This window comes from Aulostomus chinensis, chromosome 19 (assembly GCF_037954235.1).
Source record: "Aulostomus chinensis isolate RoL2024-O1b breed Wild chromosome 19, RoL_Achi_v1.0, whole genome shotgun sequence".
Classification (NCBI taxonomy): Eukaryota; Metazoa; Chordata; class Actinopteri; order Syngnathiformes; family Aulostomidae; genus Aulostomus; species Aulostomus chinensis.
Window position 1 is genome coordinate 5,589,746 of NC_141338.1, and position 17,533 is coordinate 5,607,278.

At 38.7% G+C, this 17,533-nt stretch overlaps 2 protein-coding genes across 3 annotated transcripts; both read left to right on the forward strand.

Annotated features, from left to right (window-relative positions):
* The first annotated feature begins 3,112 nt into the window (after positions 1–3,112).
* On the forward strand, positions 3,113–8,257 carry ptcd2 (pentatricopeptide repeat domain 2). The gene is made up of 10 exons (XM_086187193.1): positions 3,113–3,247; positions 3,597–3,689; positions 3,794–3,923; positions 4,122–4,239; positions 4,341–4,419; positions 4,500–4,591; positions 6,046–6,156; positions 6,253–6,327; positions 6,440–6,550; positions 7,534–8,257. The coding sequence occupies exons 1-10, from the start codon at positions 3,139–3,141 to the stop codon at positions 7,753–7,755; spliced, it is 1,140 nt and encodes a 379-aa protein (XP_086043319.1). The 5' UTR covers positions 3,113–3,138; the 3' UTR covers positions 7,756–8,257.
* A 216-nt stretch (positions 8,258–8,473) lies between these two features.
* Positions 8,474–16,966, forward strand: cacfd1 (calcium channel flower domain containing 1). Of its 2 annotated transcripts, none has more exons than XM_086188016.1 (5): positions 8,474–9,020; positions 11,951–12,023; positions 12,792–12,917; positions 13,152–13,259; positions 13,671–16,966. In XM_086188016.1, the coding sequence occupies exons 1-5, from the start codon at positions 8,912–8,914 to the stop codon at positions 13,747–13,749; spliced, it is 495 nt and encodes a 164-aa protein (XP_086044142.1). In that variant the 5' UTR covers positions 8,474–8,911; the 3' UTR covers positions 13,750–16,966. The 2 variants fall into 2 exon arrangements, with proteins under 2 accessions (XP_086044142.1, XP_086044143.1); XM_086188017.1 differs by lacking the exon at positions 13,671–16,966 and adding an exon at positions 13,411–13,654.
* Positions 16,967–17,533: the final 567 nt, after the last annotated feature.

Below are 17,533 nucleotides of genomic sequence, written 5' to 3' on the forward strand. Positions count from 1 at the left end.
CAAGACAAGAATATGAACTGCATTTCAATGTAAACGCCTGCAAAGACAGAACACAAGCTTCTCCCAGAGAAGCAACAGTCAGCATTTACATGAACCCAGGGCCATGTGACGTGACAGAGCAGCACTGAGTTGCCATGCGGCCAAAACCACTGCTGCTGTGGTGAATGAAAAGTACTGAAAAAATAACCAATAGGAAATGTAGCAACACATTAGAGGGATGTGAGAAAAAATGCATTTAAAGCATTTAGCTCTTCCAGCAAGCAGCAGACTTGAGAGCATCTCAGATTGAACACCCCAGGGATACTTGGGATAAAACAGATATAGGGATGAAAAAACTGAAAATATAGGGATGATAGAACAGAGAGGGAACAGATAAGAGAGCATGATTCCACAGTCACAAAACATAATCTTTTGTTGATCAGTTGGAGGTCACTGGTCCATCAGAAAAGGGAACTCCGGGGAGCCTACAAGGCTCCAAGGTTATATTAAACATGTTTTCCCTTCTATATTGTAATCCATTACTATGCATTTTGTGCAAATAAAAGAGTATCCTTATTCATCCAAAGACATCTGACAGAACACCGGTTACATATTGAAAAGATATGCATATAAATGTACATCACAAGTCCTCCAAAGACCAACCTATGTGGCTCTCAAGGACAAGGAATCAACACTGTGGCACTGATCAGTACCAGCTGTTTTTTTTCCCCAGTGCCAAAACAGTATCAGCAGGGGCATTTATTAACGATGATAGGACACCCCAGGCACTTTCCAAAACCAAAGGGAAGTACACGCAGGGATAAATCAAAGGACATGTAAGAGCTTCTATGTGTTGGGAGAACCCAGCTGCTCGTCAGTGGAGGTCACATTCTGAATGCTCAACTTTTATCAGTTAAACAAACAGTACAAGTCAGTTATTTCAGTTAGGAAAGAGGTGAGACCACACTAAACTTGATCTGTAGCTGTGTATGAGAGGAGAGGCTGTGAGTGTAAACATGCACATTCACACAGAGAAAACCCTCAAAGACACACACACACACACACACACACACACACACACACACACACACACACACACACACCTTGCAGGATACCATAAATTATCCAAAGCCCTGTGTCTGATTGGCTGAGCAAGCAATCTCAGCTGGATGGGCTGAGATCTTGTTGCCAAGGCAACAGTGGGGGAACCTCCCTTCCCCAGCCCTATTTTCACTGTGTGTGATAGTCTATCTTAAAAGTGACTGTGAGAAGCAGCTTAGTCATTGGAATCATATTATTTTTTTAAACTTACAAACAGCTGACTCCTCTAAATGGCTGCAGATTTATTTAACCGTTCTCCACGCAAGTCCAACTGCCAAATGTATTTCATCTGGTCTTAATACACACACACAAAGACACACACACATAAATATAATTGTACATATATAAATCACAATGTAGTTAGTGTAAAAAGAAAAATCACACACACACACAAACACACATAAATATAATTATACCTATATACATCACAATGCAGTTAGAGTAAAAAGAAAAATCACACACACACACACACACAAATATAATTATACACATATACATCACAATGTAGTTAGTGTAAAAAGAAAAATCTGTGACAAATGTTTGGGGAAAGAATCCCCCCCCCCTCCCCCCCCAACGTCACTGTCCCAGAGAAAATGCAGAAGTCTTTCCCAGGTTCTTGCTGCATTATGTGTACGTCAGTGGTACTCTAGAGGCAGAGTGGGCTGCTCTGGCCTCCTTTATCCGCAGGCTACAAACCTTACACTTTTCCAGCATAAACCATTTATAATAGGAACTCAACTAAAAAAATTTTTTGTCAATAAAAGATAAAATAATCTGAAATAATTCTACATGAGTCCCGAGACTGGTAAATTTACAGCAGTAAAAGTGGCGGGTCAAGTTTGAAAAACATCACTAAGTACAATAATAAATAATAATAAGTAAACAAGCAGTATAAAAGGGAAAATATTCTACAAAGTAAAAAAAGTTAGATAAAAACATGCATACTTATAACTTTGAAAATAAACAGGCAAAGAAAATTATTATTATATTTATTTATATTTAGAATTTGTCAAAGTATGGAGGGAATTATGAGTTAAATGGGAGTTAGGAATGATTCAACTTTGCTTCTCCCTGCTGTTGAATTACAATTTATTTTTCAATATCTAAATTTTATTGTTTCGTATGTATTGTGTACTACACTTCATAAATATTATTTTCTATTTTTCTAGTTATTTTTTTGTGTAGTCTAACTTAATTTTATTAACCTGTTCCAAAAAAAGGTATCAGAAGAGTGGGGTTTCCAGCACAATTTTACCAACTTCCAAGGTGTATGGAGAATGAAAGGAAAAAAAGCCCCAGCAACACTTGTAGTTACTGGAATGACTTTAACATATTCCAAATAAAAATATCATTCATCGATTCAAAAATCACATCCATTGAGAATACCTTTCTTGTCACAATCATGAAACAACACTCCAGTAGTAATAAATCCTGTAACTTGACATTTGTCACAAACAAATAACACATTGAATTTTATGCATTTGTATAAATAAAAATGCATAAAATCTTTTATCTCACTTTCCGAGTTTGATTAAATAAAAAAGGTTATCTGAATGTCCTTTTATCAATGCAATTTATACTCCTTGACAGGTTCAGTTGACCTGTCCGATTCATTGTTTGTGATTGTTAGCCAACAGCATTGCGATAGCACCCCCAGTTGGTTATATGATGCATTTCTTTTTGGCTGTTATGTCGGTCAGTAATAAAAAGCGTTTTCCTATGCTGGTCAAGAAAATATATCTAAATTAAAATTGGTCCAAATAGTGTCACTCCGTGAACACAGAGTAAAAACTGTCAAAATCTAAAGCAAAATTTCATTACATATATGAACCACTGCCCGCCGCCATGTTGGATGATACCATTTGCACATCACAAATTACTAATTTTAAACACGAAGTAAACCTATCTGGATACTTGAGGTTTTATAGTATACAAGTAAGTTGAAGAAAAATATCTATTAAGGGTTAAATTCGCGTTTTCAGTTATTATTTTTATTATTTAAATATGTTGAAAACGACCCCTTCTATTTTCGTCACTATAGTACAAGTAGAGGACAAGATGGCGCTGAGTAGACTGCACACGTTTTATCGGTCCTTACGAAAGAGGCCAAATCAAGACGTAATTTGCAGTGTTTTACAGTCAGGCTGGATTGAACAACGTGTGGGAGGTAAAACAAATAATTCCGCAAGTCTGAAATGCTGTTAACTGTGAAGAGGAGGTTACGTTATCATACTGTCCTCATACGAGTACTACTAGCACATGAGTATCACATGTTTAATTTGGAATAACATCCATCTAAATTTGCTTACCTGACACAGCTCTGCCAGCGTTACTAACTTATATATCTGCAAAGTGTGATAAATATGTCCTGTGAGAATAAGCCTACATCATATGTTTGGCTATATCTCTCAAAAGAGGAAACCAAAATTCTGCTTTTTTTTTTTTTTTTAAGTGTCCCGCTAACGTTACATGTACACAGCTACTGGCAATTGAATAAAAAAGTGTTTTCTCTGCAGCAAGACGGTATCTGTTGTCAGAGGGTGTCATCCGACTTCAAGAATTACAGAGGAGGAAGGTGAATGCAGCTCACCACGTCTCCGGGATAGACGGTGAGGGAGCTCATGGTGCTGGTCATAGTTTTCTAAACTGCAGTTTCCTTTCATGTTGCTTGGTACTTGCGGGCTTATTTTTCCACATATATCATTTTTTGTAGGAAGTTTTGTTGATGAGTTAAGTCAGAAGCTGCAGAGAAAGGAACTGATACTGAAGGATGAACTGAAGCTTCTCCTCCACCTGTGTCAGTCTGCAGAAGACATGGTTGTAGCCAGAGATGCCATGTTCAGGTACACATCTCTCTGATTGGTAAATCATCAATTTTGATGCAAAGTAGATTATTTCTCGCTCAAATTCCTACCATTCCATCCTCCCTTTGAGACACACACACACACACACACACACACCATAAAGTGGAACATTAAATTCTACCAACTAGCCATGGCAATGATAGAAAAAATGATAATCTTTTATTTAAATTTTACAAGGTATCATGCAGAGAACACAAATATGGTCTTTGGAGAGTTCAACTTTGGCCCAGTCTTCATGAGACAGTGCTATCACCTGGGTCTGGAGGAGATGGCTGCTGCTGTGGTCAATGATCCGGTAAAAAATAAAATATAATACATCAACCATAAACAAAGAAGAACTGAACCGTACTCATAGTTTTGTGGGAACTTTTCATCTGCCCTCATTTGTCTGAACAGAAAAGCAGAGGATTTTTCAAGGAAGCCACCTCTTTCAACATTGTCATGGACATGCTATTCATGAAAGGCTGTTATACAGGTAAGTAGCCCAAGTTTTGTATTTTTTCTGGTGTTGAATTATGATCACGTGTATATTATACTAAACTTTAAGTGTTTCAGATGCTCTTGAAGTACTGAAAAACATGAAGGATCAAGGTGTTAAACTCAACCAGGATAGCTATATTCTGGCAACTGGCTGCTGCTTTAAACTGGTAAGTGACAGTGATTCCCTGGTTACTTTTACACTAGAATACTGTATTGTCTACTTTTTTTTCTTGCAAATGAGACAGTAATAACATCGAGTATAACATCAGGACAGAACATCAGAATTCATATACGGAAACCACATGTACTAAACAGACTGGCATAAAACACAAAAGAAGCTTTAATCAGTCCTTCCAGAAAAATGCAGTTTTGTTGTGATTGTTGCAGGTAAAAATGCTTGATAATGCGGCAAGTTTTCTTAAAAAATGCGATGGAATATGCGGGATTTTTAATGCAGTGAAATTATGGGAATTTGCAAAAATTGTCGGAGTTTGCAAAAACTGCGGTTTGATGAATAATAAAAAAAAAAAAGATACCCCCAAAATTCTGTTCACACCAGGCTGTGACCTTTTAATGTAAAGAGTAGTTTCTAATGACTTCCTATGATAAACAAGCGTACGATGTGACAGGAAGTGCTGGGAATAATTAAGTTCTCAGCTTGATTCATTTCAGACCTAAATAAACACACGGCTCAAGCTTACAAAACCTTGATGAGTCACACAAGTTCCAAGCTTGTTTTTGTTGGCAAATGGGACTGATTTAGTGACTTCATCATGTCTTCTCGCGGGGTTTGCAGCTTTCCGATGATGTCACTTCACGACGTTCCCAAGGCAATGGGAGGAAAGTGGCTGATCTTGTGTGAAGCAACCACAACATTTTTCAACTTCCTTCAAAGATGTGTGACTTTTTTGCAATGAAAATGAGGGGATTATGAAATCATACAAGCCCTGCGTATTTCACGCATTTTGCATGGAAATCGATATATGCAGCAATAGTGCAGTGTCTGAAAAAATGTGGACTTTGGCTGATTGTGCATTGAATTATGCGATCACGTAATTGTGTTTTTCTGGAGGGACTGTTTAGTAAAAAGAGCACCACATACGTAAAGATGACTACGGTACTGCCGTTTGATTATAAGTGCTCCATGCACAGGCAACAGGCTGGCTCCCAATTGTTTTTTTATGGCAAGAGATACACATAGTTTCATGGAAATTTTTCTTTGCACAGGTGGCTTAGTTTGCACACTAGGAAGTCTTTGCTGTGCTTTATATAAATGCAGCTCAAGTGATCTGTGAAATTAGAAATCTGGAACAACTCCTTCTCCTGGTACTTGAGGGAGTAGTAGCTCAACCTTCTGGCTCGTAAATTTAATCGGTTTGGGTTTTAGGTGGGACAGGTTGTTCTTGTTCCGCTTTTGGTTCTATACAACAAATATTGACTGTCATGAAAACATGGAATTAATTTTGTAACGTTCCTATATCCTGTATTGCACATAAAGCATTTTATGTTTGAGTATGAAATGAGTCATTCAGTGTCCACCTGAGATCACATCACTCAGATGTGGAGTTTTAAGCTATTTTTTTATGAATTAATTTTTTTTTTGTTTTGAAATATTTTTCAGAATACACCAGAGTCTTACAAGTACTGCACAGCTCTTATAGAGGAAGATGCGATGAAGCTAGCTTTACCCAGATCTGCACTCTGCTTTGCTACTGTGTTAGCACTTCGGCAAGTATGTTATCTTTAATCGTCCCGAGTCATGCCTAAAGATGTGGAACATACTAAATATAAATATTAAGCTCTTTTCTCTTTCTGTGTTTTTCCCCAGAAAGACTTTGAAAAAGCCAAGTCGTTTTATTCCAGAATAGAGAAGACAGAAAACACTGTGTGCCAAAATGTAAAGGTCAGTATGCATCAGAGAATTCTAAAATATTTGTACCAAATAGGTACAACCATGCAACAGGTGTACAATATTTATTATCTCCATGATTCATTTTTCCCCCCTTCTCAATTAGGTTTTAATACTATTACTGTCAGGAGCAACAACAGATGCCATTTCTGTCCTCTCTGCTTCTTTGAACCTGGAAAGCCCCTCCATGGTGAAAATTCAGTTTTCACAGGAGTTGGTGAGTGAAACATCAGACTGATGGTTCATTTACATTTTGTATCTTAAACTAAGTACTGGGGTAATCTGTTCATATTGCTATTTATGGTTAGTTTAGGGTAGTGTGGCCATGCATACAGTTGCAGAAATTTTGAAAGAAATTTGGAAAATTTGTCCCGAATCCACTGATACAGGTTGGAAAGTGGTCAAACTCATCGTTTTGATGTCAGAAGCCTCAGTTGAACACAAAGTACATGTCCACAGATTGCCTCCCGATTGGGTTCCATTGTAATGTGCAATGTGGCACAGCAACTTTCGGGGCTTACAGAATACAAACCGTTTGAGTTATTACAAAGTTTTTAACATCTTTTGTTCAGCACAGTGTCATAAGTCATGTATTAAGGTTTGAAGGCGATACCATTAACGCCCCTAGGAGGAGATAGCGTTTGTTTGGGTCCAAAATTGGTGCACTTTCATGTGCATATTGTGGACAGAGCTGTCTGCTGTGTACCACCCTGACTTCTGCTCAACACAACTGATGGTCCCAACCCCATTAAGAAGGCTAGAAATTCCTCAGATGAACCCTGAAAAGGCAAACCTGAGAAGTGCAAACCATTTCAGGTGAAGACATGAACTCACTGAGAGAAGGCCAAGGGTTTGCAGCGCAGTCAACAAAGCAAAGGGTGGCTACTTTGAGGAATCTAAAGTATAAAACACATTTAGAGATATTTAACAATATTTTCTTTGCTACATAATTCCATATATCTTGGTTCATATATTTGATGTTTTCAGTATGTATCTACAATGAAGAAAGTAGTAAAAATTTAAGAAAAATATTAAATGAGAAGGTGTGTGCATTGATAGAAAGATAATTTTATCCTGAAGGGTCATGACTGACATTTTTTTTACAACCCATCAAGTAAGTGTTGAGGTCTTTCCTGGAACAATGACACATCTGAAAGAGTAGTTAGTTGACGCATGACCTCTTGTGACTCTCTTTCCCAGTTGGATTCGCTGCAAGTGCAGATTGACCACGGCCCAGATGTTTTTGAAGTAGAGCACATCATTTCTCAGCTTCAGCAAAACAGTCAGGTGACTCAGAGTACCCTCGAAGACATGCTGTGTTCCACACCCAGGAACAGGCCAAGACAATGGCCAGAAATACAGGATGGCAGGCCCAGTAAAAGGAGGGTAAAGTTTCCCATGGGCAATATGCTGCAAGAGTGAAGCAGCCTGCCTACCCTGCAAAACCTTCGGATTCATTTGTTGCAAGTGGTCGCAGACCATGTTGGTACTGTAAAGCTTGGGACAAAGATGGTGATGAGTTGTACATTTACCGTTTACCGTAATTGCTGCTTGTGAAACATGATGGTCTTCATACTTATTAAAGAGAATTTTGGGGGGAATCATAAGATACCAGCTCTGTTTTTTTCTGTGTGTTTGAAGATCAAAATGACAAGGCAGAGAAGGATCAATGACTTCCAGTGGTTTCTTTAGAGCCTACTTTGCTCCACATCTTTAGTTTGAAATATTTACTGTTATAAATTTTTTTCATGCTGGGAAAAGCTATTGTCACTGTGACATCATCATGACATCATAACACAAATGAATCATCAACTGGCTATATTGTTTGATCTTAAGAAGGTGACATGAAATATCACCCTGCAGGTGTTCATTGTAGCACAAGAACTTAAATAAAAAGCCTTTTTTTAAAAATAAATTTTGTACCAAGGTTTCCTTGATTAAAAAATACTTGATTTTATTTGTAAAAGTTTATGGATGTTTTGTTTTATTTTCTTGACCAGATGCAATTTATTAAATTCATTAATATTAGAGCCAGTGAGAGCTGTAAATCTTTAATCTGTACGCTGTAACGACTACAAATATTAACAAATATTTATGAAACATTTGTAAACAATTATGACACACGTGGAATCCCACCCACAATGCACCGCTGGAGTAGTCAGCGAGGAAGACAGCGAAGCCTCTTACTCAACGAACAGGTCGTGGTGTAGGCGGTGCTTTATTTTTATTTTTTTTCTAAAGGTGTAAAGGGACTTCAGCAGTTTATGTTAAGTGTTACATACGGATGCTGCTGCTAATCAACTCCGCTACGGCAGCGGTGGCGTTTGCTAGCCTCAGCTAACCGATTAGCTCGTACGGAGTGACGGGGGAAGCTGCTCCAGCCTGCCGATAACATCAGCCCGCTGGCCCCTACACTTAAAGGAGAAAGACAATTATATACTTTAACATCTAAATTGCGGCTACTTTCACAGATAGGAACCACTGTGTCGTAATCAGCAAGTTAGCTTGTCGAGTCCAGCTAACTTAGCTACCGGTGGTTCTTGGTAGCTTTAGCTAACTTTGGTATTAATAATACACAATGAGCACCGAAGAGACAGCAGCGTCGACCAAAGCTCCTCAGGAGGATGATGGCATGACCTGGTGGTACCGATGGCTCTGCAAAATCGCTGGGGTCTTGGGAGGAATCTGTAAGTATTTGTTTAGGTTCGTGTCTTCTTGTGTCAGTTGATGTGTAAATAAGCGAAAAGAAGCTCAGTAACTAGATGAATACTGTGAGGACAGGTGTGTTATTTTCATGATCTTCCAGAATCCCGGTAAAAAACTGTGTCTAGGCTCCTGTCCATTTATATAAATATATATATTTGTATATATGTATGTATAAATTGGGCTTGTAACCCACTTCAGCTGGTCAGCCAAGCTAGACAAAAGCCTTGTTCCTGCCATTGTCCCCTCACTGCAGCAGCTGGCTGGGCGCCGCCTCTTTATGTGGCCTGTTCATTCCATAACAGCTTCTAAATAAATAAATCTCACCATAAACCACCAAAATCACATCCATTAATATGGCTCCCTTGTTTTTAAGGAGTGGTACACAACTGAATACATTGAAATTCAAAGTAGCAAAAGACGTCAAAATACTGGACTATGACTTGGAGACTAATGCACACTCAAGAGAATGTAATGAAAATTGAATAGAAAAATGCAAATAAGGCAAGCAATTAAAATGATTAAATGAAGCATAAAGATTTTTTTTTCTAAACTGTTTAGAAGTCCTGATCATCAAATATCCCAAAATATTAATATTTTGTATTAATAAATATAATAAGGCATAGAATGAGTATAATATAACCCTAAGTTTCTATAACAAGTCTAAAATGACTGGTTTTTAATTTATCTTAGGGCTGGGCAACTACCAACTTAGACATTGCATTCACATTACTGATGATTATCAAAAATGTAATTGTTTTAATATTTCCCGAAAGAATCAGTCATCATCCCTACATCGATGGCTCAGTATAAGTATTGGGGTATTGATAAAAACAAACAGGTGACCAATGTAAATAATTAAAAATAGGAGTACCATTTGGTCTTAGTCAGGACTTGAACTGCAGAATTTTAAACCAAGTAGCTGAATTTCAGTATTCTTTGGTGAACCAGGAAGAAAAACATTACAGTAAGCTGACCTTCAAGTTTTAAAAGCATGAACGATTCTCCGTGTTTTGATGGCTCTGCCGTTTTTGAGCAGCATTGCAGCCCTGCTGTATTTCTCTCTCTCCTTCACAGTGACACCAGAGTCCCAGTGCTGGTATCACATTAACCACCTGGGGCACTGCATATTCAACGAGCTCTGTATTATTTAGGAGGCCAGAGAGAAGTTAGATATATGCTTATGGCCTGGATATCTCACCTGAGCACCACACAGACAGCAGTTACCGTCCTTTTCTCATTCTAAAATGCCAGAGTGAGACTAAAACTGTTTTGGGGAAATGTTGCACATGCTGTATGGACAGTTGTCTCACATACATATGCAGGCAGTTCTTCAAAAAATTACCTAGTGGTTTAATTTTGAGTAAATGTGCTCCGCCATAGATAAAGTTATAATATTATGCATCTAATTAGTAAAGAAACTATGTTTTGAGCCAGCTTGCACATCCCCAGGGAGATGTTAGCATAGATAATCTTATTAGATCCACTTGTCTTTAAAAAAAAAAAACACGGACTGATGGAAATGTGAACTTTTGCCCCGACATGATGCTGCGTTTACTCACTTCAGATTAATTATTTTCAGCCTGAACTTTGGGTTGCTGGATTCTTTCCAGAATAATTTATTGCGCTTGGTGCACAAACTCATTTCACACACACATACACACACATAGAACCAGTGGTGACATATTCTCATTTTGTTAATAGATTTAACATTATCCGTAACTGCTACAGCAGATGAAAAATACAGTCTGTATCGTTGAATAATTAGTTGGAGCGTGAATAATACGAGTGCTGCACGATTAATCCATTTGAAATTGGAATGTCAGCTTCTGGAATCATGCAACAAAATATCATATGTAACACTACTGCTGAAATTTTGTTTCAAAATTATGAGTGATGTTTGTGCATTTTTCTTGATAAAGTAAGACGTTGCATAACACCATTTGTGTATTATGTTGTAAATCACATTACTGTATACAATTATTGCAATATGACTTCCACCATGAAATAAAACTACTTCCATTGTTGATATGGCTGGGAAGGACATTGTTGGTTGATTTACTAAATATGCCTTCACAGTGTGCTGCGCGACCATAAAGCCTATCAGACACTTCTTTACACATGCTAATCTACCTGTTGCGAGTGTCTTACAGCAGTTTGCCCACACAGACGTTGGATTGGCAGTGTCCTAACGGCTGTGTGTGTGCAGCACGGCTCCCTGCTGAGCATGATAAATCACCTTTATTAAAACACTTGTCAGTTAGAGAATCTTCTCGAAATAAATGGTCTACATTTAGCTGCTTTAATTCTGACGCAGTGGGAGTGGCTGATTTGATTTGGGAAATTTAATTTGAAGCCAAGTGTGTTTCATAATTGATCTTCCATCTGTATATGAAAGTTGAATTCCAGCTTTTTGGATGCAGTCAATATAAGTGATTTGCTGCTCTTCAAATACGTGTGTTTGTTGTGCATTTATATTCATGCTGTACACACTCACTGGCCGCTTCTTTATTACAATCTAATTCAGTCTCATACTACAGCTCTGCCATAAAGATAATGTTCATTTCAGCGATTTTATGTCCCCCTTGCTATTAAGTTTAAATTGTTGTATTTGATCAGATATCTGTATTATATGTGGCCCTTGTCCCCCTGAATATGTTCATCAGCCAATGAAAAGCCCATATTAGCCACCCACTGCTTTTTAAGAAAAAAAAATATGAAAGAATAACGAGCTTCAGAAAAGTAGAATTCATTGTAGGGCTCTTACAGTGATATATTCTATAAATAAATTGCTAAAAGCTCTTACCTGTGTAATAAAAGGGTGTAATGTGTCTTATCCTGACAGCAGTCTTATTGCTCTGTCTTTTGATTAATTCTTTTATTTATTTCTTCTTCCGTGATCCAACGTATGCAGCCTGTGCCATCGCAGGAGTTTGGAACTGCGTCACTGTGAACCCTCTAAACATCGCTGCTGGAGTGTGGATGGTGTAAGTCTCAGCTCCACGGTTGTGTTTACTTTCATGCAGCATATATTCATATTTCATCATAACCCTTGCAATTATAAATGTTGTATGAAACAGTTTGATTTAGAGAATACAAAGAGCTCTATTCCGTCATCAAGTTTTTATGCCTCAGCGCTGCCAAACAACCGTGGGACAACAGGCACTGCGTTTGCAGGTTGTCTGTCTGTCCCGTTGTCGTTAGTGCGATATCTTAAGAATGCCTTGGAGAAATTTCTTACACATTTGGCCCAAACATTCACTTCGGCTCGTGGATGAGCTGCAAACATTATGGAGGTCCACGGTCACTGCCCCCTCAAGTCTGCACAATATTTGACTCACTCTCGTTAATGTGATATCTCAGGAACACACTGAGGTAGTTTCTCAAAATGGCACAAACGTCCTCTGGAACGCCGATACATTCTGTTCATTTATCTATATTCAAAGCTTTAATTAGGGTTTGAGTGTGAAAGCACCAGAAGACAATATTTGCCCCAATGGAGGTATTCGCCCTTTATGGGCTTTTTCTTTTTTATGATGTAATTGATACATTATCAATTAAGACTTGCATGCATCTCTGAATCATTGATTTTCCCCTCCCTTACCATCTGATTCCTCAAAATGATGACAGTGATAGCAGAGTGGCTCTCTTCTAACCAGCTGCTGTTTTTATATCGACATTTGAGCCAGCGATGCAGTGGAGATGGAAACTACGGCGGATGATAAACTGCTGTGTTTGTGTCCTCCCGTCTCAAGGTTGAACGCCTTCGTACTCTTCCTGTGTGAAGTCCCGTTCTGTTGCCAATTCATAGAGTTTGCAAACGCAGTCGCAGCCCGTGCAGACAAATTCAGACCATGGCAGAAATCCTTCTTCTACTGCGGGTGAGAGCAACCATGCACTGCACACCATTTATATCACTGGAGAATGTACTTTGCTGAATAAAAATTTAATTTTGAGGAGGTAGTTATAAACCTTGCATAAGGTGTTAGAATTACTTTTGGGATTTTGGCTCTTTTAAGTAAAGCATGTGCCTGATATGATTCAATGACTTTTGTGTTTGTCTCTGGCTTGCTGCCCCCGCCCCGTCCCCTCACCCTGGTTGCAATTTTTTTCAGGATGGCTCTATTTCCTGTATTCTTGAGTTTCTCCTTTACAACCTTGTTTGGAAATGCCATCGCCTTTGCTACAGGAGTCCTGTATGGCCTTGCCTCTTTAGGCAAAAAGTAAGATATCTGTTAGTAGTTAGGGGCATACAGTATATGAAAACACAACAACTACTTAATACTTTATTTTAACATTGTATTTGAATGGAAGTTGGACATTTTGTAATCATATCTCTTCATGTCACACTCATTAAATAATTCATTAAAACAGCCGCTCACATTAAATTTACTGTTTCATATTAAAATTACTTCAGGTTTTAATTTTGTGTCTAAATGTCCTAACAAATCCAAATGAGCATCTTAATTCATGCACATTAACTTTTGATAAGGTGGGCCTTGTAATAACAGTGCAATTAACATCTTCTCCTTGTGTTCCTGCTTTTCTTTTGTTTCCACCCACCTCTCCCATAACATTTTTATTACCATCCTTCTCTCTTGCATTCTTTCTGCCTTCCCCTTTCCTTCTCCCAGGGGTGACGCGGTGACTTACGCCAGACTGCAGCATCAAAAACAAGGGGATGAAGAGCGGATGACAGGAACTCCAGAGTGAGGCGTTCCCCCCTCGCTTCTTCCTCCTTTCTTATGTTGTTACAGTGGAATTTTCTCTCTCCATCCTACCTCTTTCTCCTTCCCTCTTTTCCATTTCTGTCAACACAGAACAAATTGTCCTAAGTTTATTTATTTGGTACACTGCTGCAGTCTTGTTCAGACCTAAAACTATCTGATTGATTGAATCCATTATTTGGTCCTTGGTGTGTAAATGGGTTCTACCATCGTCACTTTATAGTTGAGTTTTTAAATTCTCTGGGGGTTGTATTTATGTTTGATTTGTTCTTTCTGTTGCCGTTAGTTGTAAACTCGTCTTTGCAGGTAAACTGCGAGTTACATCTTTGTAGCCCGAGCCTTTCAGGAAATCTGAATGGATAAAAATGTGATTGTAAAATGTACATATTTGACCTCAGGTCACGGACTTCAGCCCTGCATGTTTGGTGATCTGGTCACATGTGGGTTGATCATCAGTTCCCATCTTGCATAAAGATGGATCAGTTATATTAAGGTTTTATACATCTTTATGTGTTTCTGTTTTTTAATTTCAGATGCTGATAGCTCACAAAACACTAAAAACTTCCTCTCATGAAGAGTAGAGAACAGTTGAGAAGGCGGTCCTTACTGTGTCCGAAGTTCCATTCATGTTACGACTGCTCAAAGATTGTTGCCACATGGCCCTGACCGCCTGCGAATGGGGTCTGAGTGGTTGCAGCTCAGTGTGTCAAGGTGCATTCACATCTACGCCTAAAGCTGTCCACTTGTGGTCAGACGCATGTTAATGCCAGGTCTGAACAGCGCTTTACGCACCGTTCCCACATATGTATGCCTGGTGTATGTAATGTCGTGTAATATTTGGAGTATGCCTCTGCAAGGCGATAGAAACGCCTGCTGATTGTTTAGGAGTGAGTGGCTGAGTTTGTATGTTTTTTGACACATAGACATGTGGAATATCTGCATGGAATACCTTTAGAGAGGAAGCTGCAGATTTAACAAAAAAAGAAAAGTCGTTTAGCTCACTTGTAGCCTTGTTTTTCCTACCACACTGGCCACCAAAATCTGCAGCACAAGTGTAAAGTTCAAGGTAAATTTTGCAAACAAATCAGAGATCATAGAGCTTTCCAAAGGAATAAATGGACCTCCAGTGTAGCATTCGCTCTCGTGGACTCCAGACATACGCATGTGGAAATGAGGTGTTGGACTTTCAGGCTGAGTTCAGAGTTGTCAGAGTGCAGTGGGTATAGATAAGTCAAATTCGGATTTGCTCAGATTTGAGCTGTGTGATGTCAGGTGAAGTTAGATATCACCTCCCAGATGTTGGCATTTGACCTTCTGAACTCTGGAAATGTTCAGACTGAGGGGCATTTAAAGGGAACAACCTAGCTTAAGGAAGCAGTTTATGTCAGTGTGCTAAAACTCGTGCTTAAAAATGTCAAATTTGTGTTTAAATTTTTGAGTTTATTATCTGGATTTGAAAAAAAAAAAAAAAAACTTATTCAGCTTGCTGTTTTACATAACATATAGTCATGGCCATTGTATGTTCTATCTAAAAGTCGTACCCCACATTTCCATAGCAACAAAGCAACACAAATCACTGGTGCAGGTGTAGGCTAAGGTTAGCTCAATGTTGCGTTGCCTTTCTCAAATGTTAGACAATGAAATGCAGCCAGTTTACACACTGACTGCCCTTGAGAAAGATAGATGGAGATAGTTGGCAGGACTTTTGGCTAGTACCAGCTAAATTTAGTGGCTGTGCCTCAGTCTGGTTGTTTAGCCTCTTTCCTTGCTAGCTTGCTTTTTTTCTCTCTCTCAAAACAAACCTCTTTTAAAAAAATCCCTTTAAATCATACAAACAATAACAAAAGGACTATTTTGATAACCTTAAGTGTTACTCTTAACTGTTTCTCCTAGTTTATCAGATATCAGATCACATCTGATGGCGTTATTTCTGTTCTTACAAATAATTTGGAGTTTATGAAGTGTGGCCTGTGATACATCTAGCTTTTTAGTAAGTTAAGTTAAGCATATATGTTCTAGCTTTCCAGTGAGTTAAGCTATGTATGTATGAAATGAATTCCTGTGAGTTTTGTTTATCAAATGAAGTCACACACACACTCAACGCTGCACTTGAAACAGACACAAGCCTTGAGGGTTTTATACCCAGGATACCACTCAGACCAAATTAAAATCTACCTTCATACTAAAGCAAGTATTAAGCTTTCCAGAAGGTTTTCTACTCTAAATTACTCAAACAGCCTGTTTGCTTGTCACTCACGTATTACAAATACCTAGTCTGAGGTATAAATACGGGTTGAGTGAGCTACTTTTTGCAGTATTACACCCACATCACACACAACTCTGTACTGGAGCCTGAATGCATTCAAACGTACATGGGCATTAAAGGGATGGGGAATGTAGGTGTTAACCCAAAGATAAAGACAACTACTTTATTTTTGTTATGCACGTTCATATGTTATTTGCAGTTTGTTTTCAAGGAGCTCAGCTTGTTTGTTCATGATCAAGCAGCCTGTTGACGAGGTGTGGTTGCGGAGTTACGTTACGTAATTTAACCTGGAATTTGCCCTTATTTGCTCCTGTTCTTTATTTATTTTGAAGTTGTTGCTGAATATTGACTGATGATTCAGTCTTCCATCCATTTGAATGGAAAGTTTATTTATTTTCCACATGGAGACATGGTTGGCCTTTGTTGCTCAAATGTACTGTTTGCGTTGTTTTGTTGCTTGCCCTGGGTGTATCGTCTGTAATAAGGATGCTTTGGGTAATAATTGTTTACATGTACCTCTTGCAGCGGTTTCTATCCTAAGTGTGTGATTGGCTGGTGGTGATTACTCACAGGACACCTCCAGCTCTCAGGTATTTAATGCACAGCATACAGGTAACAAAGTAGCAACGGCACACATCGTAGACAGTCTGGTAACGAGCACGGCCCTGTCAACTACTGTTTCATTTGAGCCAATGTCAAAGCAGTAGTGAGATGTTTCAAACGTGCACAACCAGCGTTCACAAGTTGTTTGAACCCCACACCCTCAGCAGAGGGGTGATACTGACACTACACACTCTTAACACTACGGTTTTAACAGGCAAAATAAATGTTTTACTTTTCCACAGCACCCAAACCATTTTGCTGTAAGGGATATGTGGATGTGTGTTGTGACATGAATCCTGATTTTCCTTTCAATTAATTAAACTTGCTACGACTACCCCGATGTGGCTCTGGGTGTTTTGTTGGTAGTTAGGAGGCGGGGAGCTAGTCCCTCTTGGATTTTCTATTTTTCTTTCTGCTTTCGTTCAAGGAAATTCATGTTCACATGCTTGAAATGAACCAAATTTTGCACGGAGGATCAGAGCCCAACTTCTCAGCTGGCTTTGCAAAGCAATAGTCCTGATGATGATGTAATAGCCATGTATTTAAAGTTTGGAAGTTTAATTGGAAAAAAAAAACAAACTCTCCTTCACAAGATCCAGCTTGTTTCTTGATTTATTAAATGGATAAAAGTGTCTCTTCCATTTTCCAGGATTTAGTCCATCCGAGCATCTGCAGCTACTGAAGTGTAAAAACACTCAGTATGTACTATTCTGACTTTGCTCGTTCACCCTACTTCAGTAACATGATAAAGTAGCTCCACAGTTATGCAGAGTGGTCACCAGAGGGCACAGTTGCATAGTTTTTAGCAGCCTGACTTTCTCAAAGAGCATTTTTCGCCAGCAGGAGCAGTGACATGACTAGACTATTGTAACATCATTGCCACTTTATTACCAATCATCAG

Excerpts from the sequence above, each read along its gene's own strand:
- ptcd2 (XM_086187193.1), top strand. The coding sequence starts at position 3,139 with ATGGCGCTGAGTAGACTGCACACGTTTTATCGGTCCTTACGAAAGAGG. Across the intron at positions 3,924-4,121 it reads GCCAGAGATGCCATGTTCAG|GTATCATGCAGAGAACACAA; the intron begins GTACACATCTCT and ends AAATTTTACAAG. Across the intron at positions 6,551-7,533 it reads TTCAGTTTTCACAGGAGTTG|TTGGATTCGCTGCAAGTGCA; the intron begins GTGAGTGAAACA and ends TCTCTTTCCCAG.
- cacfd1 (XM_086188016.1), top strand. The coding sequence starts at position 8,912 with ATGAGCACCGAAGAGACAGCAGCGTCGACCAAAGCTCCTCAGGAGGAT. Across the intron at positions 9,021-11,950 it reads TGGGGTCTTGGGAGGAATCT|CCTGTGCCATCGCAGGAGTT; the intron begins GTAAGTATTTGT and ends CAACGTATGCAG. Across the intron at positions 12,024-12,791 it reads GCTGCTGGAGTGTGGATGGT|GTTGAACGCCTTCGTACTCT; the intron begins GTAAGTCTCAGC and ends TCCCGTCTCAAG.